General features: G+C 47.5%; 2 protein-coding genes across 11 annotated transcripts in view; one reads left to right on the forward strand and one right to left on the reverse strand.

Annotated features, from left to right (window-relative positions):
- Positions 1–775: 775 nt before the first annotated feature.
- On the reverse strand, positions 776–22,618 carry PRR14L (proline rich 14 like). Of its 4 annotated transcripts, none has more exons than XM_081893165.1 (9): positions 22,484–22,618; positions 19,635–20,156; positions 17,733–17,814; positions 10,070–15,653; positions 4,943–5,011; positions 3,994–4,156; positions 2,708–2,814; positions 2,417–2,488; positions 776–1,363 (listed from the first exon to the last, which is right to left on the reverse strand). In XM_081893165.1, the coding sequence occupies exons 1-9, from the start codon at positions 22,601–22,603 to the stop codon at positions 1,087–1,089; spliced, it is 6,996 nt and encodes a 2,331-aa protein (XP_081749291.1). In that variant the 5' UTR covers positions 22,604–22,618; the 3' UTR covers positions 776–1,086. The 4 variants fall into 4 exon arrangements, with proteins under 4 accessions (XP_081749291.1, XP_081749290.1, XP_081749293.1 ...); XM_081893164.1 differs by having other exon boundaries at positions 17,733–17,817; XM_081893166.1 differs by lacking the exon at positions 776–1,363 and adding an exon at positions 1,371–2,040 and having other exon boundaries at positions 2,402–2,488; positions 17,733–17,817.
- Positions 22,603–27,803, forward strand: part of DEPDC5 (DEP domain containing 5, GATOR1 subcomplex subunit) — a 51,280-nt gene continuing 46,079 nt past the window's right edge. For 4 of the 7 annotated variants that reach the window (XM_081893183.1, XM_081893188.1, XM_081893187.1 and 1 more), the window contains exons 1-7: positions 22,603–22,727; positions 23,407–23,524; positions 23,702–23,789; positions 25,051–25,097; positions 25,283–25,368; positions 26,079–26,162; positions 26,956–27,005. In XM_081893183.1, coding sequence (XP_081749309.1) covers positions 23,467–23,524; positions 23,702–23,789; positions 25,051–25,097; positions 25,283–25,368; positions 26,079–26,162; positions 26,956–27,005 — 413 coding nt within the window. In that variant the 5' untranslated portion in view covers positions 22,603–22,727; positions 23,407–23,466. Of the gene's footprint in view, positions 22,795–23,404; positions 23,525–23,701; positions 23,790–25,050; positions 25,098–25,282; positions 25,369–26,078; positions 26,163–26,955; positions 27,006–27,803 lie in introns of all 7 variants that reach the window. The other 3 variants (XM_081893185.1, XM_081893184.1, XM_081893186.1) reach the window with 3 other exon arrangements.

Below are 27,803 nucleotides of genomic sequence, written 5' to 3' on the forward strand. Positions count from 1 at the left end.
TCCCAACTGGGCAGGGGGAGGCTAAGCTTTCCTGAGTGTGGCTACCAATTGTCACTGGCCGCTCACCAGCTTCCACCTGTCAGGATCCAGTACTGTATTACTCACCAGGCTATACAGACCAGTTGGTTATTAATAAATTGTTCAACTAGATGAGCTAGGCAATGCTTGGCCCCAAACCTATAATTTTTCAAGATAAAAAGAGGAGGAATCCAAGAGTCACAGCATTTGCAGGCAGGGAGAAGAGACGATGCCGGGATGGGGAGATAACCCAACAAAATGTGGCGCACTTTGCAGCTGAAATCCTCTGGTGTGTCAAATCCCGAAAGGTTCAAGTCAGCAAAAGGAACATAATGAGGAGGGAAAGAGCGGGGCTGAGCTCATGCTACCTGCTACCCCTCGTCTGGGGGGGGGGGAACCTCAACCCACAGTGTCCGTACCACGCATCTTTAAAACGGGTCCACATGCAGCAAAGAAAGTACAAAAGTGCAAGTTGTTATGTTGTCGTGGGATCTCCCAGGAGAGACTCTGGCTGACTTGAGACAATTTCAATCAAGAGAGCAGCAGAGGATCCTTGACTGGTTACGGAGGATGGAAAAAATGTTGAAATCTTGCTTCACAAGTGCTGCTTGTGAATAAGCTCTTCCCCCTGCTGCCTATTTTACTCAAGCTTTTCGGTCCTCCTAGCCCCCTACGACATCTAGGGGTGGGGGGCACAAAAGAGCAGAGTGGCCGAAAACCCAACGCACACATACATTTGGAAGTTCTTTAAATCCTGTTGCCTTTGAAGGTGCATTAGCCTTTAATCTGCCCCACCCATTTCCCCCAGAGGATGTTAAAACAATGATTTTCAGTGAGGCTGCAAGGAGGATGACAGAGCCACCTGGCTGTGTTAAAAGGAAATTAGAAGCTCTCCTCCCCAGTGCTTAATGAACTATCTCTACGGCCATGCCAGACAGGCCCGTAAACAAGAGCTGATCGTCCGGGGATTGGAGCAGAGTGGTTTCATATGGGGAAACTGATTACGTGCCTTTCCAGGCACACTGAAGCGCTAAAGGACATGGGCCGTTCCCAGCCGCCAGCCCACCCTCAACTGCCTGATGCTTGCTCCTGCTCTTCCTCCTTGGCAAAGAAGCTTTCCAGGTCTGTCAGTTTCTGGATCAAGAGAACGTCTAGTTCTCTTCCACCCAAGGCGGCCTTCTGAGCCCGGGTGGAACCGCCCATCATTTTGACTCGGCTGCGTGCTCTCCTCTTCCGGGGAATGGTGAAATCTTGGAACTCCAAAATCCGCTTCCTCTTTTGCTGGCTGACGGAGATCAAGGACCCGTTCTTCTCCTTTGGCTCCTCAAAGATGGTCTCCAGACACCTAGGAAGGCCAAAAGAAGTAAGCTTAGAATGTCACTAACTGCATGACATCTCACGGACCACAGGAGTGTCAGGAACAGCCCTGCTCTGAGAGAGAAGGCAACTAGAATGACTAAACAGTGACCTCCTGTGATATCTGTGATTCTAAAAACCTCATATATCTGCCACACAGAGCTAAGCTGTACCTTAAGAGTTTCTAACCACAAACCAACCCTTTTTTAGAAATCCAATTGCCACCATCCCGTTGCTAGGACACTTCCCAGATGGTTTCCTGCTGGCATCTAGATATCCAAGCAGAATATCTTCCAAGCCTCTCCCTTTGCTCTAAAAGTGCAGCCAAAGATCAAAGTTACAGCAGGGAGGAGGGGTTGGGAAGGGGCTGAACAGAAGCTAAATCTAGTATATTTCCTCATATCAGTGTACTGTATATTTAGACATATTTTTCAGCGTGAAAGTGGGTATGAATACACTTCTGCACATCACAAAAAAGGCAATGTAACTGGTTCTCATTAGCTCACTACTTTATGACTACCCCCAACAACACAGCTCATGAACAAATGAGAGCTATTCAGTTTTCTGTGAATTCTCTTTGTACAGCAGATTAACATCCTGGAACTCAGCTATGGAGGCTTGCTATTCTGTCCCAGGATGGGTCCAGAGAGAGAGCCCTTCCACTGGTATATGTTGGGTGTAGTGAAGGGTTAACCTTCTGTGCCTCGAGCCTGAGAGGAGGCGCTTACAAGGGAAGTAAGCCAGGACGTGATGAAAGCAGCTTTGAATGCTGTGAGCTGAGTGGAGCTGCTAACAGAGGGAGAAGATGCAGCTTGAATCCGATGGTTTTTATGAACTGTAAATATGCTACTTTTGAGCAAATAAAGAGATATTAGGACAGAGGAAACGTGTGGGACTATTTTACTGCCCTTTCCAACACACGACCGCTGTGCAACTTTGCTATCTGCTAATTGCTTTACGACCTGCAGAGACTGGCAGGGGAGCGTGCCTGGACGCCAAACAATAAAGCAATAAATCTACCTAACAATATATGTAAACCAACCTGGTTGTAGGGGGAGATTTGTAGTTCTTGTTGGTGTATATTTCTTCCAAACTGAATTCTGTCTTCTTCAATCTGGAAGAATGATAATCGAGATACATCAGAAACAGCTGTAATCCATCAGATCTAGTTACTGCTGCGTTTGGTCAGAAGAAGAAAAAAGGAGTTTAAGAGGCACACCAAAACGTTAAGAGATTTGGGATACAGGTTAAGCACACAAGAAGAGCCCTGCTGGATTCAGGCCAAGTGGCCCATCTAGTCTGACATGCTGAGCAGAAGAACATACATTCCTACCTTTTCGGTCGGGGAAGTCCCATGGGGGTGAGGTTGGGATCTGGTTTAGGGATAGTCTTTCGAATCCGGATCTGAGATACTTTCTTTGGCCTCTTCTCCAGTTCAGCCTGGTGAAAAGAAGAGGATTATGCAATTACAACATGGCTTCAGATGCTACAAGCTCCAAAGGGAGGCATTCCACCAAGCTGGCCTCTGGCTCAGGGGTGATTATCCCATTTTATCCTCACAGAAATTATGGGACAGGTTGGGGCAGGGGGAGAGAAAGGAGACGCACACGTAATTTGCCCAGAGATATCCTCTGAGATGCACAGCCTGAGGGTGATCTGACTCACTGCCAAACCTGGCTCCCTGTGGCAGCTACTGACAGTCGCTCTTTACAATGGCTCACCTATAGACCAGCCTTCTCCCAACCTGGTGCCCTCCAGATATTTCAGACCACAATTTGCATCAGCCCCAGACAGCACAACCGTATGATGCCGGGGCTGATGTGTGGTGGTCAAGGCCGATGGAAGCTGGAGCCCAAAACATCTGGAGGGCACCAGGTTAGGGAAAGTTGCTGCACACATTGAAAAGTAGCATACAGTGGTACTTCTGGATACGATTTTAATTCATTCCGGGGGTCCGTTCTTATCCCGAAACATTTGCATCCAGAGGCGCGCTGTTCTGTGCAGGTGGCGGTAGCCCGCTTCTGCGCAGGTGGAAACCTTTCCTTTACTTCCGGGTTTGCCGTGTGCATAGCCCAAAGCATTCATATCCAGAGCGGTTTGTATCCAGAGGCACCACTGTATTAATTCTTACAAACAACCCTACAAAGTAGATCGGCACTACCTCCCATATTATGACAGGTGTGAGGAGATAACAGAGCTGAAAGGTAGAGTGGTCTGTTAGAGCCTCTCATTCTTTCCCCACTAGGGTAAATCGAAGATTATTTGATGTCAAAACGATAAACAACTACCTGACATTCAGAAGACATCTTAAGGCAGCCCTGTTCAGGGAAGTTTTTAATGTATGATATTTTAGTGTTTTCTGGTTTCTATGGAAGCTGCCCAGAGTGGCTGGGGAAACCCAGCCAGATGGGCGGGGTACAAATAATAAATTATTATTATTATTATTATTATTATTATTATTATTATTATTATTATTATTTGCTTCCATTCCCTCCCACTACTAAACATGCTTTCACCCACACACATCTGAAACCAAGATATATACCCGTCAAGCAATGGGAAGCACCATTCACCCTCCTTCCAACTTGTGTACCCGCCTTTCCTCAGGACATCACTCACCTTTTCAAGCCGGCTACCAGTCTTGGGCAACACAGGGACAGGAACGTCCAGTTCGTCCAAGGGAATGACCGGAAATGCAGGCACTGGAATTCCGAGAGGAGGTGGTGCTGGCTCCAGAAGTGAGCAAGATGCACGTAATGACGCAGAAAATGAAGGTTCCAGCCTAGGAGGAGGACAAAAGAGGCAGTGAGTGTGTGAGGGAAGAACAAGCATGCTGATTAAGGCCAGGGATTGATGATGGAGACAGCATCAAGATTGGTTCTGGTGGGACAAGTCAGAGGGCCAAAGCCAGTGGGGAGCTGGGGATCGTGGTTATGGCCGTAGCTTAGCGGTAGATCATCTGCTCTGCATGCAGAAGGGATGTTTGTGTGTGTGTATTCTTAATTTATATAATGCTTAATGCTAAAATAGGCTTCTCAACAGCTTCAGAAATATAAACTCAATTGCACAACATTATAACATGAACAACCACCACAATAAAACAATCCCAATGAAACATCAAAATATAAAACATCCATGATTAAAATATGCAACGAAAGAGTTGGGTGGTATATAAATACCAACAATAAATAAATTTGAAAAAGAGGGCCAACTGGGAGAGCAGAGGCCAAGGATTGAAGAGGCAACAGTTATATATGCACTGAGCGCCCTCCAGAGTGTTTTAGACTACAACTCCCATCAGCCCTGCCTGCACAGCTAGGAGCCGCAGTCCAAAACAAGCTCAAGGGTGCCAGGGTAGCAAAAAGTAATGCTGGGCAGGCATAAAGACATAGGAAGAGTCCTCCTGCATCACGCCAACACTCAACACTTCTAGGGGAGAATCCAATGACTCCTAGTCAGAGACAGACACAGTTTCAGGCAAGGTGTAAAATTGACCTCGAAAGGGGAGATCCTCAAGGCAAAGGCTCCTTTGTGTGATGGGGGTGAGGGGTGGGAATGCCCCACTTACCTCACAGCATCAGCGACCGTGCTGGGGTCATCCACACACTGGTCAGGCACCTGAGGCAACATGGCGGAGCTGGTTCAGATAGGAGAGAAAGCCACAGAAAAGCTAAAGTTAGAGCTGCATCAGCACAAGTTACCGTATTTTTCGCACCATAGGGCGCACCGGACCATAGGGCGCACCCAGTTTTTTTGGGGGGAAATAAAGGGGAAAAAATTATTTCCCCCCCAGGTGCGGGGCTGGGGCGGGGGAAGCTAGAGCTTCCCCCGACCCCAGCCCTCAAACAGGCAGCTCTCCGCAAGCAGCGGGAGCGTTCCCGCTGCTTGCGGAGAGGTCCGCGAAGCCTGGACGCGCTGAGCTCAGCGCGCCCAGGCTTCGGCATGCAGGCACCTCTCCGCAAGCAGCGGGAACGCTCCCGCTGCTTGCGGAGAGGTCCGCGAAGCCTGGACGCGCTGAGCTCAGCGCGCCCAGGCTTCGGCATGCAGGCACCTCTCCGCAAGCAGCGGGAACGCTCCCGCTGCTTGCGGAGAGGTCCGCGAAGCCTGGACGCGCTGAGCTCAGCGCGCCCAGGCTTCGGCATGCAGGCACCTCTCCGCAAGCAGCGGGAACGCTCCCGCTGCTTGCGGAGAGGTCCGCGAAGCCTGGACGCGCTGAGCTCAGCGCGCCCAGGCTTCGGCATGCAGGCACCTCTCCGCAAGCAGCGGGAACGCTCCCGCTGCTTGCGGAGAGGTCCGCGAAGCCTGGACGCGCTGAGCTCAGCGCGCCCAGGCTTCGGCATGCAGGCACCTCTCCGCAAGCAGCGGGAACGCTCCCGCTGCTTGCGGAGAGGTCCGCGAAGCCTGGACGCGCTGAGCTCAGCGCGCCCAGGCTTCGGCATGCAGGCACCTCTCCGCAAGCAGCGGGAACGCTCCCGCTGCTTGCGGAGAGGTCCGCGAAGCCTGGACCCGCTGAGCTCAGCGCGCCCAGGCTTCGCGGACCTCTCCGCAAGCAGCGGGAGCCCAGCGCTGGGCTCCTGCTGCTTGCGGAGAGGTGTGCGAAGCCTGGAGAGCATGAGGGGTTGGTGCGCACCGACCCCTCTCACTCTCCAGGCTTCAGCGAAAGCCTGCATTCGCACCATAGGACGCACACACATTTCCCCTTCATTTTTGGAGGGGAAAAAGTGCGTCCTATGGTGCGAAAAATACGGTACATTCCAGGCAAGAGGGGAGAAAACATTGGGCTCTCTCTCTGCGCTTCCTGGGGCCACGTGTTTCGGAGACCCCTTGACTAGGAGGAAGGGTTTCGGCCTGAGAGGCAGAAGCCAAGAAAATATGAAACAGGAGGGTGCTAGGTTTAGCCTGAGAGGCTGGAAATCATTTAAAGAAGATCCTGATGGTTTCAAAGTTACTTCTTTTTTAAAAAAAGAGCAAGTTCAGAACATCAGCCTTCCTCAACCTCGTGCCCTCCAGCCTACAACTTCCACCAGCCCCAGTAGGCAGAGCTGTTGCTGGCAGAGGCTGGTGGGTTGTAGTCCAAAGTACTTGGAAGGCAGCCGGTTGTGGAAGGCTGAAGGAAGTTGCAAAGGAAGCCGAGCACTAGGGGCATCTAAGGCTTCCAATCAAGGCTGCGACCTTTCATTCCCTCACCTCATCTTACTGGAGCACTTAATTGGAACAGCCACAGCAGGAGAAAGTGAGAAAAACCAGGGGCAGCAAACCTGAAAGCCTTTGAATGGAGCAGCCACCGTACATGGACTTAAGAAGCCATCTAAAGAGATACTGGAGAGCTGGACAGGGTTTGAAACTGCAGGAGAACTTTTGCAGTTTTGAAATACTGCATCCATTTGGATTGTGGGTACCCTGGGGATCCGGAGGAGGTTTGGGGTGCAGGAGAATGGAAGACAGGAGCAGAGCTTCACCATTCAGGACTCGGAGCAGCCCATGCTTGGTGTGCAGGATGGCCAGAAAGGCTGAGACTGGCCTCTGCCAAAATGTGCCAGTAGAACTGGATGAGGATTGATGACGTGTCCTAAGCTGGAAACCTCAGCTGATCCACAGCTGTGGATAACACTGTCTCACAAAACTGCATGTGAAATGGATTCCCAATTTTTGCCATTTGTCCTTAAGTTATCATTTTAAACTGTGGCACAGTGACAATAGTTGTACATTGTGTCTTTTCTACAAGTTGCAGAACCACCCTCAGGAAGGCAGCATACAAATTAAAGACCAGAGCCTCACACCAGCATCTTTTCCAAGCCTGGAAATAAGGTCAGGGAGGCCCCAATGCGTTAAGGGAGATTCCCTCACAGCATCTATGGAATGCTCTCCACAAAGAGGCCCTCCAGGTACCAACCTTGTCCAGGCACAGAGGTGTCCGTTTTCCTTGGCATTTGGACATATCCAGTGATATTATATTGTTTAAAATGGGGTGGCTTTTTTAAAAACAACAAACAAACCACATTGTTATGCAATTTTATTACTTGCATGCCAACCGCTTCAGGACATTTTAGTGGGAAGCAATATAAAGGTAAGGTAAAGGGACCCCTGACCATTAGGTCCAGTCGTGACCGATTTTGGGGTTGCAGTGCTCATCTTGCTTTATTGGCCGAGGGAGCCGGCGTACAGCTTCCGGGTCATGTGGCCAGCATGACTAAGCCGCTTCTGGCGAACCACAGCAGTGCACGGAAACGCCATTTACCTTCCCACTGGAGCAGTACCTATTTATCTACTTGCACTTTGACGTGCTTTCGAACTGCTAGGTTGGCAGGAACAGGGACCGAGCAACGGGAGCTCACCCCGTCGCGGGGATTCAAACCGCCAACCTTCTGATCGGCAAGTCCTAGGCTCTGTGGTTTAACCCACAGCGCCACCCGCATCCCTGGGAAGCAATATATGGATTTAATAAACCTTAAAGCCGAACTAATTACTGCAGAGCTAGGGGAAAGGGGTGGGAAGCCTCATTAACAGAGGCTCTTTTGCGCTCTGACCTGCCCCAAACAGACACTCACTGCATGGTGAAGTGTTGTTTTTTAAATGAATGGTTCTGGTGTGACTTTCCCTCGGATATAGCCATAAGAAGCTCAGGAAGCGATCAAATGCCTTCAATGCCTGGGTGTTCCTTCTAAGCCTTGGCTTGACCACTGTGAGGTTCAGCCGGGGTGGGGCGATTCCCTCTGCCAACCTGCTTCGGTGAGGTAAAGCAGTAGAGCAGATCTCGGTCTTAAAAGGGGCTGTCTCTTTCCAAGACACCAAAAAGGGGGGGGGCAACCCACGGTACCTTGCTTTTAGCAAAAGGATGTGCAGGAAACTGCTCCACAATCTCCACCATAAGGTCAAGAATTTGGGAGGTGGGGAAGTCAGAAGAGTGACAACACACAGTTAAATCTAGCACTCTCTGCCCCTCCAAAGCGGTACATTTCTCAAGATGGCCTCACAATGATTCTGTATTTTGTTAGAATTGTATTTTATCAGCTCAGGCAGCATTCCTTCAGAGCATGACACAAGCACCTTCATTTGATAGTAAGAGAGTTACAGATAAAACTCACTTTTTACGTTGATCCTCCCAACTTGCTTTCTATATGCTGAATATTGTCAAAATCTTGAGATTAAATACTTGTGGAAGGACACAGTTTGGTGGCAAAAGCTCGTTTTGTATGTAGAAACACCGGGATATCATCCCAGAAACCTGGCTCTTATGTAGGACTACTTAAAAATATGCTTTAATAATCTCCCAAACCTTACAGCAGCCTGGTGCCTTCTAGATGCTTGGACCGCAGCTCCCATCTGCCCCAGCCAGCACAGGAGTGCTGGGAGTTGGAGGGTACCCAGAAGGCAGAGGCTGCTGCCTTAGAATCACAGCAGATCGCATCAGAAAATGCTGTGCTTGAGAGTTCCACTCGGTATTAAACAGCTTCTTCACATGTTCTGCTAAACCCATTTTCAAAACAGGTCAAGGAAGGCAAAAATACCTATTTTTAGAGCTTGGTTAGTTCTTAAAGTTCCTCTTTTGCAAACCAACAGGTAACTGAAATTGTCTCACAGCTGAGCCACATGCAAAAGGTTTATTTCCTCCCAGTAGGCATAGCAATCAACTGCTTTATCCATTTTTATTTCTGGCCACTGAAAGCACAGAATCGGCATTCTGTTAAGCAAACCTACAAGCTATTTCCTTTGCTTGACAGACAGATGCAGCGAGTAAGCCCCTAAAGGGCGAGGAGGTGAAGTGAATTATTTAATTTTTCTCAGAGGAGTGGGACAAAAACCCAACTTAATAATTTTAGATCACACCCCACTGCCTTAGAATTACAAAAGCCACAAGTTGAAGAGAGAATACTACTTCAACTTCCTCTGCTTAATTCTGTTTTTAATTCAGGTAGTCAACATTTCCTGCTGACTTTTGGTGATGCCCATGGAGCAACATTTACTTACAAATTCCCCATGCTATCCTGCTCAAAGCTCTATCTCTGAGGCGCATGTAGGTTGTTTTCAGTGAGGGCAAACACTCTCCATTTTTCATTCAGAAGCAGAACCTAGGCCAGCCTCTTTCCCTACCTGGTGCTCTCTAGTTGCTTCAGACTACAACTCTCATCAGCCTCAGCCAGCCGAGGTGAGATGGGAGTTGTAGTCCAGGGCAGCTGGAAGGCAGCGGGCTGGGAAAGTCTGGCCTGCAGGACCCATTATGGAAGTCCAAAGTCTGTGCTCTGTAGTTCCAGACTCTGAAACCTCTCCTACCTCACACCTCCGGGAGCTCTGCCACCAGATTCTCACCTTTCCGACATATATATTCTGGCACGTGGTGTGGGGTGTGTGGCCGGGAGGGGAGAAAAATGAGAGTTAGTGGAGCAAATAAACCAACCAAGCCTGGCTCCGCTCCAGCTGACAAGATGGCGCTCTGCAGGGGAGGCATCTTGAGTGAGCAGGTCTCGCCAACGGCAGGCACACACACATGCAAGGTGGAATGTGAGCCCCCCTCTCAACCTCCTACAGTTCCTAACGCTGCGCTCCCCTCCCTCTGCAAGAGACAGAAAAGTACATAGAATCCTAAGAGTTGAAAGTGACCCAACGGGCCTTCTAGTGCAACCCCCTGCAATGCAGGAATACACACACACAGCCGCACAAGATGGGAGTCTCGGAAATAAGGGGGAGGGAGCTTTACCTGTTCCCGAAGCCCAGCCTGGTGGTGGCAAAAGTGGCTGGCTGCCACTTGCAGCGCTTGGAATGGAGAGGAGTGAATTCGGAGGGACGGCTGGGGGGAGGACCGTGCTGGCTCCATATGGACAGAACTCGACCCAGCGAATAGGGCAAAGAAGAGAAGAGGTCAGCTGACGCAGAAGCGGAATGTCTTAACCCCTTCAAGCCCTGGGCGAGCTGAAGTGCAGCCAGATTCTGGACCGCTGGGAGGTGGCTGGTGAGGCTCCTTCTTCTGGTCCAGATCCGATAGCAGCCGGGGGAATAGAGGGCCAAGACGGTGTGGAGGCCGAGTGGGGGGCAGCCTGCCCTCCTCCGCTGAGTCGTGATGGCCTCGCTTCGCCAGCTCTTTGCTGCGCTGAGAGAGGCCAGCGGTGCGGTGGTGTGCGATTCAGCAGGGACCCAAGCATCTCTCTGGACTGGTGCGACGCCGAGGCAGCTTTGAGGCAGGAGGAGAGAAAAGGTCCACTTGGAAGGCTGGAAGCTGTGGGCCTCCCCCAGAGCCAACCGGTGGCTGTTGCTAGGGTTGTTGTGCGGTGCTGTCAGCCCCGGGAGGTTCCTCGCTGGGCTAGAGTCCAATTTTATATGGAAAGTCACAGGGAAAACAGGGGCACTGAAGGCCAGGGGGGAGTTATTATTGCCCAGTTCCAAAAAGAACAGGTTGGTCAACTCCAGGGGATAAAGTGCCAAAGATTGAGAGGTGAACATCTTGAAGCTGCAGCTGCTGCCATTAAACCATGGAGAGTTGAGCTTCAAGTCCACGCAGGAGAAAACTTCCAAGAGCTTCTTATGTTTGAAGTGGCTGTAGTTTTCAGGGACAGAGAGAAGCTCTGTAGAACCGAAGAGCTGGTTGCGGTTTTGAGGGTTTCCCGGCAGTGCAAGCAATTTGTTAGCCAACGCTGACAGCTTCCTCAAGAGTGCCGGGTCTTTGGTAAATTTGCTAAGCCTGGGGCTGTCCAGCAAGCTACTTTGGCTGCCTTGTTGCTTTGGCATTTGGTCCCTGACGGTGCCTTCTCCTTTGTTTCCTGTGACAGTGAGCTTTGGGGCAAAACAGACAGAATCTGTGAGCTGGCACTCAGGCTTTAGAACAATCGCAGAGGAATTCCTGAAGGAAACAGAACTTGCCATTAGGTGACGTTTTCTTGCTGTTCTGAGCTGGTCCGGCCTAGAAATCTTGACCCAGGCTTTTCCCAGCTGCCTCCTGAATGGATGAGATGATCTTATTCTGCGAGTGCATCTGAGGGAACTCCTGCTTCCATCGTAACTAAAGTGAAAGGCTTGTGGCAACATGCAAAAGACTACAAGGACAGGACTGTCATTGGTGGCTGATGGCCGGCTTTGGCTCCTGAAAGGCCCTAGGCTTTGGCTTTTGGCCTCTAGGTAGTCCAACCCATCAAAGTCCTTGGCTCTCTTTGGCCTTTTCCATCCCCTGAAAGTGCTGCCAGGACTTCCATTCTCACTGACCTCAACTCCGCTCCCTGAAGCAAAAGCATGTGGCTTCACCACCATCTCATGGTAAGAACGGCTTAAAGGTGGTGAAAGGCAGAAGAATCTCCGTTTCAAGAGGTTTCTGGATTTCACCTTCACTTTAGCTCTTCTGTCTTGAACAACTGCACCACAGGAGGCAACAGGCAGAGCTGGAACTTCCTCAGCCTCCTCTTGCAAAGGTTTCTGGGTAAGCATCAGACAAACACCTGATTCTGAATCTCTCGCCTTCTCAACAGGTATTTCAATGACCAAGCGATCTTCCAATGGCTTCTTTCCGTCTCCTGCTGGCTCCTGGGTGACCTCTGCAGCCTGCCAGCTTCTTCCTTGAGTGCTGAGGCATTTGGGGGAAGCTTCTAACCTATGACCACCTGAAGAAGGACAAGGCAGGATGCTGCTGCAAAAGATTTCCGGAGACAGTCTTGTGGAAAGTAAGCATTTAGTTTGCAAAGCATAGTGTACGTTCTTTAAACGCTGTCGAGCAACAACAGTTGGCTTTGAAGGATCTCTGATTCTGCGAAACTTGGGGTTGTGCAGCAATTTGTTAAGTTGCAAAATGTGCTCAGGTAGGGGGACAAAAGAAGGCTGTGTGGGAATCTTGAATGGGAACACAATTTCTTCTCGCCCTTCAGAAAACCTCAAGCCTTGCAAGAGAGCTCCGGAAGAATCTTTAATGCCTAGAGGGTAAACTGTTACCTCCGTTTTCTCAGTGGGCAGATTGAGTGCTCTCTGGTTACCTTCCAAAGACTGTTTCATCTTTTTTGAGGGGTTAGGACTGTCAGAAATAATTGATATGATGTCTTTTACTACTTCCGCTCTTCGCTTCATACCTACTGCACATACGGATGTTTCCTTGCTATCTAGAGGAGAATCTCTGGGTGTATTTTCTTTAACAGAACAGCTTGCCTCTTCATTCTCTGAATTTAACAGGTTAACATGTTGATAACAGAGTCTACTGAGAGAGAAGCTGATTGTTCCAGGGTGTTCTTTGGGGAAAGGACAACAGCAACTACATGGAGGAAAAGACGGAGATGTCCATGGATCATCTTTCTGAGACAAGCAGATGGCTGGATTCTGAGCAAGCTGCACTCCGAAACATATACTTGCCAAAGTAGGCACTTCTTTGTTCTCCAGCGGCTTTGAACACACTCCCTCCATACTTTTCTGACAGATTACAGAGTTTCGCTGGAAAAACATTTGACTAGGAGATGAGGCAGGCCCACTGTTACCCTGTAAGAATGCTTTTTCATCTAGTACTTCGGAAGGACTCCTGCTGACTGCCCCAGAGGCAGATTCATCAGTTGTTGCTTGAGAGGCCTGATCATTAACAAACCCTATTGACCTCAGAAGTTCAGAACATTCTGAATGTGAGTCAACACTTTTCAGTTCTATGGACTCTTCTTTCAATGGATTGCCAAGAGATTCTGACACCATTTTAACAGATAAGCAACTGCCTAATGTAGTTCGCTGAAATGTTTCTTGAACACTCTTTTCTTCTATTAAAAGCAACGGAACTGGAGCTTTGCCGTGGCCCCTCTCCCAGCACAGAGAGTTGTTCCGATTACAGTCAACAGATTTTTCAGTGTCTTCACTAGAGGTCACAGCCTGCAGAGCGTGATCCACCTTTTGCTTCTCTGAGGACATCAAGGGAGGCTGCTGGCATTCTGAATCATCTTTTTCTGGGGATTCATTTTTCTGATTCAACAAAACCAGTCTATTAAAAGGAGGATTCTGATGTGGAAAGGGCTGGACTTTTGCCTGACAGATTATTTCCCCTGGCTGACCTGGATTGTCAGCACATAAATCCTCCAAGGGCAAAAAATCAGGCTGTTGCTCTGTGTGACCTGGGAAGCCGGAGTGCATGGCAGTCTTCATACTGGAGGGTTCAGGTGCAAAGGAGGAAGAGGAGTGGTGGTCTTGATGCTGCCTTTGTTCTTCCTCACCTTTGTCTTTTACAAGTTTGCCAAGTACAAGGCAGTTTGTTTTGCCAAAATCTCTGTAATCTGCCAGTTTCTCATTTCTCCAACTCTCACCACATGTTTTTACACTTTCAGCTGCTCCCATTCCATCAGATTCAGCCACCAGCGAAGCTTTACCTAATTCTGGGTTTGAATCTGCAGGGAAAACACTGGCGTCAACTTCCAACGCAATGTGTGATTTCACAGAAGTATCATTGCCGTCAGACCTCTGATTTCCAGCTGCCACATCTGACACTTCTGAAGCTTCAGGAGAAGCTGCATCCCAGATTCTTCCAGCATCATCTGAGTCATCACAGGGATGATGGTCCCCTGCCTTAACAACACTTCCAGGCTCCTCGGGAGGGACACCTTCCCCGGCAGATGCAGAAGAGTGACTTGCTTTCAGTCCATCAGATTCTTCACTTCTGCTTTTGAGAACACTGTTGCCGTCAACATCATCATTAGCAGCTAAGCAAATACCTCCCAATGAGGTGAAGCAAGTCTCAATGGCAGAAGAGAGGTCATTCATGCATGGGTTCCCAGGACTATATGCTTCGATTTGTGCCATTTCCTGATCAGCTGGCTTCTGCTCTGTATCCTTCAGCATAAGGCCTGTGCTTTTCACGGATGCTTCCCTTGTTGTAATACAACTCCCAGCATTCTGACTTGGCGAAGGTGACTCTTTCTTGGTGTGAAGTACGAAGCTGGTGCTCTGCAGCTTCAGCTCTGCAGGGAATTCTTCTCTGGGCAAGCTGTCTAGTAACCCGCTGCAATTTAAAGTCCTCTCGGTTTGCTGGGCAGAGGAGTAATTGTCACAGAGTTGAGCTGTTGAGGGTTTTTCTTCTGAGTCAACATCTGCTATGGTGGTAGAACACAGGTGTGTAGCTGAAGGATTCTTTCGGATTTCTGTCTTTGGACCACTGTGGGATCCCATCTGTGGTACATGTTCACCTAATCTGGAGCCACAATCCAAAGAGTCACAACTGGTGGGATTTGAATCATTGCTTGTGCTGCAGCTGTTCTGAATGCACCCAATGTTTCCCACTTCCGCCATGAGAGACCTGTTTTCTTCTCCCCCAACAGCCATGCTTATGTCACTAGAAGCACATTGATGATGCTTATCCTTTTGGATGCTGTCAACCTCTATAGAGGCCAGTCTTAATCCATCTTCTGGATGTGCAGGTGAAGAGGGAAACGTGTTCTTGGCCACTGAAGATGATTCTGCAAAGCTGTTTTCCTGTGGCTGAGAATTTTCTTGAATGTCTTTCCAGTAACATTGAACAGCACCCCTTTTCTGGATTTCAATAGCTCCCTCACAGGCCAAACTGTAAGCGTGGTCCGTATTTTGAGCATCCACCTCCTGTTCTTGGTTGCTTTCGATGGACATCTCTTCACTGCTGCACGCTGGGGACAAAGTTTCATCCATATCCGGCTCAGAGGCCCATTCTTCCAGCAGCTCAATTTTTTCACAGCTCCTCAAGTCTTCCTCCTGCATTTCACAGACAATTTCAAAAGCATCCATGTTCTCTTCCCAGAGTATGTTTCCAAACTCCAAATTGTCTTCCAAGTGATGTCCTGAAGCTTCAAGGGCTGAGTTTGACAGCTGAGCAGCAGTGGTAGTCCCACTTTGCAAAACTGGAGAAGAGCTACTGTCATTAGGCACGTTTGTCTTATCTTGCACGGAAGCTGGATCACTGTCAAGGATTGGGTTCGCTTCCACATCTCGATTGAGGGACTTTTCTCCCGCAGCTCCTGAGCTAAGAAGGATACACTTCGTTGCTGACAAAGCAACATGGCAGATCAGAGCTTGACAATTCTCCTCCACTTCTTCGTCTTCCTGCAGCAGCTCTCTTGCTGAAGCATCATTCTTGGCGCTCACAGGTTCTAGAGAGACTAAAGTGTTGCTTCCTGAAACCTCAACTTTGGCCATGACTGTGTCTACCTCTGAGGACTCACTGCTCTCAGGTGGGACACCTGCAACCTCTCTGGCACTGCGCTCGCCTGCATGACTAAACAGCCCATCAGTCCCCTTCGCCTTCATACCTTGTGCTTCTTGCAGGAGGTTTGACAGATTTTCAGGGGTCACCTGCACATTTGCTTGGCTTTCTTCTGCACAAAAGAGAAACGGGGAGGGGAGGAGTTAATGTGCTACATGCCTTATTCATCCATTTCTTTAGTACTGGAAGAATAAGGTTATAAGCAAACTTAGTTATAAGCAGGGTGGATAAAAATCAATGATTTTTTTTAAAGCGGCTTTTTATATTTAAATCGGCTTTTTTATTTACATTTGATCTGTCTAAAGATAGTTTTCTATTAAGTTAAATTATAGTCCAAAGGCTATTCATCAGAAAATAAGGATTTGTTTTAAGTTTTTCATGTGTGCTAAAACTCAGTCTAAGGTTTTTTTAAAAAATAAATTGTTTAACCACATCAGTTACCAAACATGGATACATATGCTATAATGTTATTGTTTAGTTAAATAAGTAGTTTAAATTGTTATTAAGGAAATGATTATTTTTCTCTTTTCAATAAAGTACAGCAGAAAAGTTGTCCAAATATAAACAGTTAACTTATGAATCCACACAATAATTTCATAATTATCTGCCTATGTATTTCCAATAGTATTACCAAATCAATATTTTTTTATATAACTGTAGAAACCACTCTGAAAATTTTTTATTCCAAAAATGAAACCTTCCTCTGGTTGTAAATATTAAGATGATTACCAGCAAGAACGAGTCTTTCTGTAAAAAAACGATTTAAATCAAGGGGGATGTAAATGCAATAAATAATTAAGAAGTAAATAATACTCAGCGGGTGACCTGAGAGGCAACAAGAGCAAGATAGCAAAGGAAGCAAATAACTAGTTCGCAAGTAACTAATAGCCAGACCAGATCAACCCATTTTCTTGACTTCTTAACCCTGGCCTAACTAGTTCACACAGAAAGGACTGCAGGGTCCTTTCCTCTGCTCAGTCCTTTCCCTGAGCAACAGTATTCGCTCCAATTTACTCCAAGATACCCACATGTTAATTCTGACAATGAAAGTCAAAAGCCTGCCAGCACAACTACTCAGGCCTTGTAGAGACAAAGGCGATCTCAGCTGGGGTTGGCCCACGGTCTCTCTGTTAGGGCTAGAACTCTGAGGAGGTTCTAGAATTCTGAAGGCCCCACTTTGTTTGTGACGAGGATACGGGTGAAACCATCTCCAATCTCTCTCACCTGGTGTTAACATCATAGAAGAGATCCTGCCTTTTGCAGATTAAACAAAGCGGGACCCCACAAAAGGGTTACGGAGCTGAAATCTCTAGTGGGTACATTTATGAGCCCCTGCTCCATTGTTTGGCCTCAACAGGTATTAATAAAGTTATACTGGCTTTGAACACAGAAGTTCTCCATTTAGCCAGAGAAATGGGTAAATTGAAGCTTTCTCTCAGCAGGGAAAAAGAAGCCAAGTTACTCTACTTTATCATGTAAAACAAAATGATGATTAAGACAGTGACCTGAATGGTGGATGGTATTTCTGGAAAGCATTGGAATACACTGCTTTCCTTGTCAGGGAGATGGAAAACCATACACAGGTATGCTGTAAAGGTAAAGGTACCCCTGCCCGTATGGGCCAGTCGTGTCCGACTCTAGGGTTTTGCGCCCATCTCACTTAAGAGGCCGGGGGCCAGCGCTGTCTGGAGACACTTCCGGGTCACGTGGCCAGCGTGACAAAGTTGCATCTGGCGAGCCAGCGCAGCACACGGAAACGCCGTTTACCTTCCCGCCAGTAAGCGGTCCCTATTTATCTACTTGCACCCAGGGGTGCTTTCAAACTGCTAGGTTGGCAGGCGCTGGGACCGAGCAACGGGAGCGCACCCCGCCGCGGGGATTCGAACCACCGACCTTTCGATCGGCAAGTCCTAGGCACTGAGGCTTTTACCCACAGCGCCACCCGCGTCCCTCAGGTATGTCGTAGGTGACCATAAAGAAGCACTCTCTGCCCCGGTCAATGAGGCCAATGGTCAAACACCCTCTCATGCTCTGTTCGCAAAGCAAAAACCGTGGCAATCTGTAAACACGGTTTTAAAGCAGACATTCCTGGGCTCACACTGTTTCGTTTTATTAGTTACTGATAGTCAAACTGATTCAATCCCAAATGGACTATCCAGGCAGGGAGAAGCAGCTTGGCCAAACAAATTACCTGGGTTCTTCTGCAAGCCTGCTGCTTCAACAATGGAAGGGCTTGGAAGAAATCCTCTTCCCATGTGGGTTAGCCAAGGTTCCTTCTGAAACAAAAACACACACAATGCCAGCCATCAAAGCAGTAGCAGCAGCAGAGACAGAAGGGATTAATTATTACTTCCACAAACCTTCCCCAAGCAGTGCAGGTGTTAGGTCTGTGGAGAAAATCTGTCTCTGGATATTCTTCATTAAATGTGCTAGATTTGTTTCTAAAAAGATACTTTTTCGCCACACTTATTTTGTGCTACCAATCTGCTGGCACCTCACACAGGAGCAAGGTGTCAAAACCAACCTGACAAGGATAACCCTGCTTTACCTTTTATTCTACTAATAATCGTATTACTGATTTTTACGAAATATTTGCACCAATGTTTACACTCACCGCTTGGATATTTTGACAACAACAAAGAGCTAAATGAATTATTTCCTCCCAGTGTGCGTACAGACTCAAACAACTGCCTGCTCTTTTGAAGGAAGGGCTGTGACTGAGTGGTAGAGCAGTTTCTTTGCATGCAGAAGGTCCCCGGTTCAGCCTTCAGCACCTCCAGGTAGGGCTAAAAACATTCCCTGCCTGAAACACTGGAGAGCTGCTGCCAGTCAGTGTAGACCAGGAGTGTCCAAACTTTTTCCAAAGAGGCCAGATTTGATGAACTGAACATACGTGAGGGCCGACCAAAGTTGCTGACCCTTTTTTTTAGGAATGTTGAGTTGTTGAGGTTTTTATTGGATTGCAGTTGTTGAGCTTTTTTTTAGGATTTTAGCCTTGGAAATAAACTGCCACAGGGGCTGGATTAAACCGATGAGCAGGCCACATTGGGCCCCCGAAACGGACTTTGGACATGCCTGGTGTAGACAGTACTGAACCAGATGCATTTATTATAAGGCAGGTTCCTATATTCATAAAACATAGAATTAAAATATCCACCACAATGGAAAATTTAACTACCACAACACCACCAAATAGATTCCAAGGAGGAGGTGCCATTTCCTTCGGAGCAGTATGTTTGCACGGGGGACAAGATACAACAATTCCCTCATCTAAACCCTTCTGTTCTCTAAGCTGTTGTTTCCTTGACCGGTCTACTGCATTTGAGTTAATTTAATTTGTTTTTAAGAAGCCAGTTCCCATTTAACATACAGAGTGGTCCTCGGATGAAGTATAACACTAGCTTCATGCCTTAGAATATTTTAAAAAGTAACTTGTTATGAATTTTAAACAGACATTATGAGCAAGGCTAGTTCACAAGGCTAGTACAAAGAAACAAGAATTCTGAAAGGAAAATGGGAAAGAGAATGTGCTGTTTTATACAACAATGAATCATAACAAAACACAGTTCTCCACTAGCTGTAGATTTTATATTTCAAGACATTCCATTAATAGTGGCAAGCAATATAACTTCATGATTTAATTGAAGAGGACACCCAGTAATTCTCACAGGCTGCAATCCTCACTAACTACACCCACTGACCTAGGAGTTATTCCCATTGAACTCAAGTGGGCAGAGGTGGGTTATTCTGACAGGTATAGGATTGCACAGTCAACATTTGATTAAATACATGCAGCAATTCTTAATCTGATATCAGCCTGTACAACATCTCCAGTATTTGGAACCGTTCCATTTCTAAATCCTCTGTATCTTGTTGGGGGCCGATCTAACGCAATTGCTATGTTAACGGTTTTCTTCTAACACTGACACAACAGGCAGATCCCAATATCTTTCCCCATCTTAACTTAAAGATATTTCCCCCCACATCTCTTTTCCAGAGAAGTGTCATGTTAACCTCTTATGAAATAAGTGAAATAGAGGCTAACAAATTTATTACGGTCTTCAAACCAACACCAAATGGCGCGGATTCTTACCTCTCTTAAGCAACATATTTCCTTTGAGGCTAGATAAGACTGTGCAAGGCCTTCCTCGTCGGCAACACTCCCCAATTCCTTTGTCCCTCCCGTGTCTTCCCTTGAATGTTGGTGACAAGGGTCCAACTCCATCACATCCTTTTTTGGGGTATCAGCATCCTCAGCCAGATCTCTGGCTTCTGCAGGCTCTTGAGGAAGCAGATCCATCAGCCCAGGGCAAGAGGCTTTGCCTGTGCAATCCAGCCTTTCAGCAGAGTCCTGAGAACAGGTTTTCAACCCATGAGTCCGGTGGGGCTTGGATGGCAAACTGCTACATGACAGCACAAAGGTAGATGCTTCAGGTTTAGCATCAAGTACAATGGTGGGATCCGACAGAGCTGCAAGGTCAGTGGAGAGGGTGACTGGCAGACTCGTGTAGAGTTCTTGCACCACAGCAGACATGGAGGAGCTGAGAAGGTCAAAATGGCTTTTTTCCAGGGACTCCACACCGGCAGTGAGCATCAGGACAGTTGGACCAGCCACCTTTCACAACGGAAAAAGACAAGTGAGCAGAAATAATATTAGAAGAGCCCCCTGGATCAGGCCAACCACCAATCTAGTCGAGCACCCTGTTCTCACAGTGGCTAACCAGATATCTATGGGAAACCCACAAGCAAGACCCAAGCACAAGAGCACTTTCCCATCTTGTGGCTTCCAGCAACTGGTATTCAGAATAATTGCTCCCTCTGACCATGGAGGAAGAGCACAACCATCACAGCTAGTAGCCATTGTCTAACCCTCTTTTAAAGCCATCTAGGTTGGTGGTATCCATCACTGCCTCCTTTGGGAACAAGTTTTATAGTTCAAATATGTGCTTCGTGAAGAAGTATTGTATTTTTGGCTCTATGAGACTCACTTTTTCCCTCCTAAAAAGTAAGGGGAAATGTGTGTGCGTCTTATGGAGCGAATGCAGGCTGCGCAGCTATCCCAGAAGCCAGAACAGCAAGAGGGATTGCTGCTTTCGCTGCACAGTGATCCCTCTTGCTGTTCTGGCTTCTGAGATTCAGAATATTTTTTTTCTTAGTTTTCTTCCTCCAAAAACTAGGTGTGTCTTGTGGTCTGGTGCGTCTTATAGAGCAAAAAATACGGTACTTTCTTTTACCTGTCCTGAATCATCCTACATTCAGCTTCATGTCCACAAGTTCTAATGTTATGAGAGGAAGAAAAACTTTTCTCTATCCTCTTTCTTTCATGCAAGGCAAGGTGAACCATCCTACTATGCCTTCTTCCAACGTCTGTTTTTCCAGGCTGCTAATGATCAAGGCCTTCATTATGGCACAAAGTTCTCACCCCTGCCTCCACCTTGTCTTCTGTGCTCCAATTGCTGATCCCCTCCTCTAGAAGCAGCTCCTTCCTCACATTCCATCCTGAAATTCCCACCTCACTTCACCCAGTTTGGGGAATTTTATCTACTAGAGGAGGAGGAGCGGTGGGGAAAGAAAAAGAGAAGGATTTGGGGTGGAAATGTTAGGGTTCTGATCCAAAGGTCTCTGGAGTTCTAAGGCACTCAGGATTCCCTACTCACTTCAAGATTGGGGGAGGCTCAAGAGGTGATGGACCTGAACCACCTTCATGGAGGCACCATAGCACAATAGTAGAGCCATAAAGGCCATAATGAATATACTCCATCTCCATGGTAAGAGGCCAAAATGCTTCTGAATGCTAGTTACTGGAAACCATAGGATGGGCGTTTGGGTCCTGCTTGCTGGTTTTCCTTTGGGGCATCTAGTTGTTAACTGTAAAAACAGGAGGAGGGACCAATCCTTTGTCCCAATCCATCACCATCTTCTTATGTCCTTATCCCTGGCAGGTGCAAAACGCCCCCACCTGAAACCTTGCACAGCCACCAGCCAGTGTCAACAATACTAAGCTAGACAGACCAAGGCTCTGACTTTGTATAACTCAGCTTCCTATGTTCCTTTTAAATTCAGCCCTTCAGAACTATGAGGACAAGAATATATTTTTGTATACGCACCCGTAAGTTCCGTGGCAGAGCATTTACCCGGCAAACGAAAGTTCTCAGCTTTAATCCCCAACAGCACCTCCGGTCTGGGTTTCAAGAGACCTCCTACCCGTCCCAAGAAACCCCATAGCTGTCAATGTTTCCCTTTTTTAAAGGGAAATTCCCTTATTCCGAATAGGATTCCTCGCAAGAAAAGGGAAAAGATGACAGCTATGAAGAAACCCCGGAGAGCCACTGCTGCCAGTCCGTGCCAACAATAATGAGGTAAACGGACCAATGCTCTGCCTCTGCAGAAAGCAGCTTGGTATAATCCTGTTGAAATCTCTTCTCCGCAACACTTGCGAGCCTTGTCGGATTTTCTACCTGGTTGCCCTTAGCTGACTAAGCCCTCCTCCGCCTGGGGGCCCACGCCAAGGCCCAGAAAGCTGCCCTGGAAAAGCTCCCTTTCCCTGGGAGGCTTGCCAAAGCACTTTCGGTGGGCGAGTTCAGGATGGGACCCTCAGAGGATCCTCATCGTCATCACAATATTCAGTCATTTCTTACCCAAGGGTTTCCTAGCCACCTTCCATACATTTAAAAACATATATATAAATAAATTACATCATAAAAAAGAAACAAAACATTCTCCACAGGAGGAGCCTGAGTGGGGGGATGACCCCAAAAGTCTTATTAGCTAATTAACTAATTAAGCGCCCCCCCCCGCCTCGAGCTGGAGCGAAGGCGGGGTATTGGGGGCGCCTCCTAACTCCCCCCCCCCCGTTTTACTCTTCCGGGGCCTCCACTCGCCCTCGCCCCCCTCGGGTGGGGGGGGCTCCGCCCCGGCGTCTTCCCCCCCCCCCTTCTTCACCTGAGCGCTGCTCCGCAGGCCGCAGCCGTCTCCGCTCCCTCCGTCATCGCGCCGCTCTCCCCCCTGCGTCTCTATGGGCAGCGCCGCTTCCTCATCCGGGAAACCAACCTGCGCCACCATAGAGAGGGAGGCGGGCGGAAAAGCGCGCGCGAGGCTCCCGGATGAGGAAATCAAAAGGGGAGCCCAGGCGCGTGCGCTTCGTGCGGGGAGCGGGTGCGCCACGCCCCCCTCTCCGGTGCTGTGGGTAAGTGTAGCACGAGAGCCGTCGGTTCCCCTCAGCCCAAGAGCACGGTCGGTCGCGGGTAGGCATGAGTTAATCTACCTCTCTCCCCCCCCCCTTTTGGGGGGTTGAGTGCGCTCGCCCTCCTTCTTTCGCCATTGGGTTGGAGGCTGAGTGGACTGTACTATTCCGGACCACGGGGGACGGCCAGAAATGTAGTGTTAATGGGTCTCGCATGGTTGTTGTGGAGATTAAGTGAGGACGAGGAGAGCCACGAGCTCCTTGGAGCAAAGGGTGGGATATATATGCAACAATAAATAGATGATAAATGACATATTCCCTGCAAGTAACAAACTAGTACGCCAGGAAATATTATCTCATATGCTGAATTTCTGTTAGATTTTTTTTTTAAGTAGGGTAGCCTTCACAAAAGAGATTCCCACCCCCAAAACAACAAAAACACCCACCACCACATGAAATCTGAAGGGGGTATAGATGAAACGGCCACTCCAGTAATTTGCACAACACACCCCATTTCTTGCTCTGGGGTAGAGGTGAAAGTGCCCCTGAGTACAGTTTGTGGAATTTGCTGGTACAAAATGTGACGATGGCCTTATTTTGAAGCTGGGCTGTGGTGTTATTTTCCTTGAAATGTAGAATGGAAGGCAAGTGGTTTTGAATGCTTTGCTTGCTTATTTTGCAGAAATGCAAGACCTTGTAAAAATGCCTGGTGTCTAATAACCGAGAAGAGCAAGAATTCAGGATGAAGACCAGCAAAGTCTACAAGCTCGTCATTCACAAGAAAGGCTTTGGAAGCAGTGGTCAGTAGCCATGGAGGTGGTGGAAATGCCCTCAGGGCTCTTTGTGTAAAATGTGCAATAGAATAATCTCTATTGAAATAAATTCTTTGCTATCTGGAAATGCTGCAGGTACTTCTAAATAGTAAAACAGCCTTACAGATTTATAACCCCACCTCCCTAATTTCTTCCCCCTTTCAGATGATGAGCTTGTGGTGAACCCCAAAGTATTTCTTCAGATCAAGCTGGGAGACATTGTGGAAATTGCACACCCTAATGATGAATACAGGTGAATCCTTTTGTATTGGGGCTTTTGCATGCAGCAATTTGGGGGCATGATGCAGGAAAAGGGGCCATCTTTGCAGACTCCGCCAAATGGTTGGCAGCTTTGACGTAGGTTTGATAAAGGCCTCTAGCTTGACAAAACTAAAGTTGACATTTGTGAAGGAGTACCGCATATGTGTGTGTACAGTTGTGAACGGGATCTGTTTCAGAGGTCTGGCCGGATCCCGAGGTTTTCACAACCTGAGGGTCACTGTTCCGTGCATGCATGTGGCGAAACCTGGTCTGATACTTCCGGGTTTGGCGCTTTCGTAACGTGAAGTTTACGTAACCAGAGGGTTACGTAACCCTAGGTGCTACTGTATTTAGTTGGTTACAAATGTTACTCTGCTGTGTTTGGCATTGAGGTAAGAAGCTCCAACTCCATTGGGCAGGATGGTATGTTAGCTATTACTCCAAGACTACTAGGACACATTCGGGTGGACAATACATGTTAGAATTAGTCTTTCCACCTCTTGGTCATTTCTTTCACTATACAGTGAAGTATTTGAATGTTGATCTATGTCTCTTGCTGGCTCAATGGGAAACGTGTACTTGGAGGGGGGTTGTTTTGTATGACCACCTTTAGCTGCTGTTGTATGTTTTTAATATTTGTTTATTATGTAAGTTGCCTTGATGCCTTTGTGTAGAAGGTAATACATAAAGTTATTCTATATTTTTTAAAGTTATGCTGTGCTTTGTAAGTGCACAGAAGACATCATGCACCAGCTCCTTTAAACTCCTAACCACTAGAGGTTCTGGCTTCATAAAGAACCTTGTCCACATCTCCTAAACCACAAAGGACCGAGCGTTGAAAGCATGGTCTTGCTTGGGTGGAGGTTCATGGAGGTTGGTTGTTGTTTTCCCCGGGAGGGACAGGCCTTTGACTGCTGCCCTAACCCTGTGCAATAAAAGAATGTCCCACTTCTAATCCAGGAGGTCACCAGGCCTATGGAGACATAAAGAGTGTTCAAGCCAACTACCTCTTGTGGTTTTGGCATTCTTACTACTTCCTAGCCTCCTCCTTCCCAAATCAGTTCAGCTTCTGGTTGCACAATGCGAATCTTGAATTAAAAGTGTAAGGGAGATGCTGATCTCTTGAAGCAACTATGATGCCCTCCTTGGATGTCAGTGTGGTCGGGTTAGGGGATACATTAGAACATCTCAGCTTCTTAGAGTATGTTGTAAAGGCCCAATTCATGCAGCTGTTTATCTCTCTTGTGTTCCAGCCCTTTGCTCCTGCAAGTGAAGTCACTTAAGGAGGATTTACAGAAAGGTAGGGATTTTCTGATCTTTATTTGGGTGCTCCTTAATGAGTGCAGTATAATCAGCCAATAGTGTTGTCTGCTGTCAATCAGCTCTCCATCTAGGGATTGACAAGGTCTCTGTGAGATCTTTGCTGGGGTGACACAGCTGGAAGCCACCTTCTCTCAATCACCTAATATTTCCTTCTTTTCACAGAAACCATAAGTGTAGATCAGACTGTGGCACAGGTGTTCCGACTGAGACCTTACCAGGATGTCCATGTGAACGTTGTTGACCCAAAGGTATTTGTGGAACTGCAGCCTTTGCCCTGAGGCATTTCCACCTGGTCTGGTTTCTAAGCATGTGGGGATTGTCTCCCAGCCCAAGTTGCAAAAGCAGGTTAATCTGCTCTGTGGTGGCATTGAAACACTTTTGCAAAGTTGTATTCAGCAATTCTAGCAGGAGAGTACGAGATCTTGGACTATGGCTGTTATACTCCTTGCTGTAGGGCAGCCTGCCTTAGATGGATGCCTTTACATGCTCTGAGTACTTTAACAAGCTGCCTACTCAATTACAGGTGGTTTATATAAAATATGATCCAAAATATAGACTATACAAATAGCAGGCATAATAAAGTCATCAAAATGCAGTCAAAACTAACTGTTTTAAAAACTAGTATACCTAAGCTTAGCAGTTCTGCAATGGGGATCATATATGCAGGTGTTTATCTGTCATAAAGCTTATTTTCTTTCATTTTTTTTTTTTGTGTAAACTGCTTTGAGGTTGTTGGAGTTTTTTAATCAAGCGCTGTATAATAAATTTTCTGAAATAAATAATAATAAATATTTTTTTTGTCGAGAAATGAAAAGTTCTCTCCAGCTAAGTGGGGAGATCAGGGAAGCTTGTGCTTGTGATCAGGAGCCTACAGATTTCAGCGCCAGGCCTCCACAGGAGCAGAATGGGGCTCTCAAACACCTAAGCCATCAAGCTTCTCTGCTCCCCTCCTCTTTAGGAAGTGACCCTTGATCTGGTGGAGCTGACGTTCAAGGATCAGTACATCGGGCGTGGGGACATGTGGCGACTGAAGAAGAGTTTGGTGAGGGCCCTGCGTCTGATCTGGGAGGGAAAGTGCTCTTTGTTCATTCTCAGTTAGATTGTGATGGACTCGACTTGGGAATCTGAGGCTGCTGCTCTGTGCATAAAGTGGACAAATACTGACATTCGAATTTGTTACAGGACTGGGGCAATGGGAGACAACTGTGAGGGTCAAACGGGGTGGGGAATATGGCCCCCTGAGTTCTTTGTCTGGCCCTCAGAACCCCACCCTAGCCACACCATTTTCCCAAGCCGCACACTTCACCAGCCCTGCCTGGCTTGAATGTGTCATTGAACTGTTATAATGTGCTTTCCTTGCCTAGATGGAGAGGTGTGGCTGTAAAAGCCTCCGGATTTGGCATGGCAGAAATGTGGCCTGCTGTACGAATGAGAGAATCGCAACTATTGCTCTGCCTACTTTTGTATTTGGCCCCACTCTACTCCCAACCACTGGCATGTAGCCCACAGGCATTAAAAGGTTCTCACCACTAGTGTAGAACATGGGATATTTTTTGGTCAGGGTATGAGAGGATGGCAAAGAGAGGTGGGTTCTGGGCTGAAATAAGACGTGGTAGGAATAGAGGGCAAGGAGATGAGGTGATAGCGGATGAGAGCTTTTGGGCCGTTCATAAGCATGTTTACAAATGCAGCCATGAGTGCTAGAAACCAGTTCCACCCCCCTCTCTGATGTGCTCAGGGATAAGAGGTATGAAGAGCAGTTGTCTCCTGCAAATTCACACTGCCTTGAGTTCTCATTCCCCCTCTTTTTCTCTTTTAAACCAAATGCCTGCTAGGTTGGCACGTGTGCCTATGTCACTCAGAAGGTGGAATTTGCAGGTATTCGGTGAGTATCCAGCCACACCCCACACATACCCTTTGCTCCCTCTCCACATCTCTCTCTCTCGCTCTCTCGGAAGTGCTTTCTTTAGAAATCTGTCTGTGCAGGCAATGGTTATGTTGCCCCCAAAGTAATAACACAGAACCATAGAATTCTAGAGTTCAAAGGGACTTCTGGAGGTCCTCTGTCCCAACTCCCTGCTTGATGCAGGAGCCTTGCAAATACAGCATGTGCGGGGAACTTCTGGTCCTCCAGAGTTTGTTGAACTACAATTCCCATCAGCCCCAGCAAGTGATGACAGAGGACCTCCAACATCTCTTCCAGCTCTAGAATTTTGTGGTTCCAGTTTTGAGGTTTTAATAATAAGCAGAGCCGTTTGTATGCACCAGATAAATTGATTAATTGAAATTGAAATAATTGAAATATTTTATTGTCACTTGTACAACTTGTATACAGTGAGATTACACGAGCACCCCCCACTCAGCTCTCTTAGTCTTAATTCGCCTTGTTTACTGATGCACACCCACCAAACCTGAAAGTCAGTTGCCCTGTTGTTATCTTTTCATTCAGCAGCCTAACAGCCCGCAGATAGAAGCTGTTCTTTATGCTGTTGGTGTGACTAATCATGCTTCTATGTCTCCTGCTTTAATCAGGCTGATGATACCATCAAGTTAAACATTGAGCTGCAGCTCTAGTAACAGTATTTTGGAAATCAATGCCCTTGAGGAGCTCTTGAGACTCATGCATGTTCCAGGAAGTTTTTAGTGTTTGATGTTCTATTGGGTTTTTACTATTTTTTGTTGG

Source organism: Podarcis melisellensis, assembly GCF_964234715.1.
Source record: "Podarcis melisellensis genome assembly, chromosome: 16".
Taxonomy (NCBI): Eukaryota; Metazoa; Chordata; class Lepidosauria; order Squamata; family Lacertidae; genus Podarcis; species Podarcis melisellensis.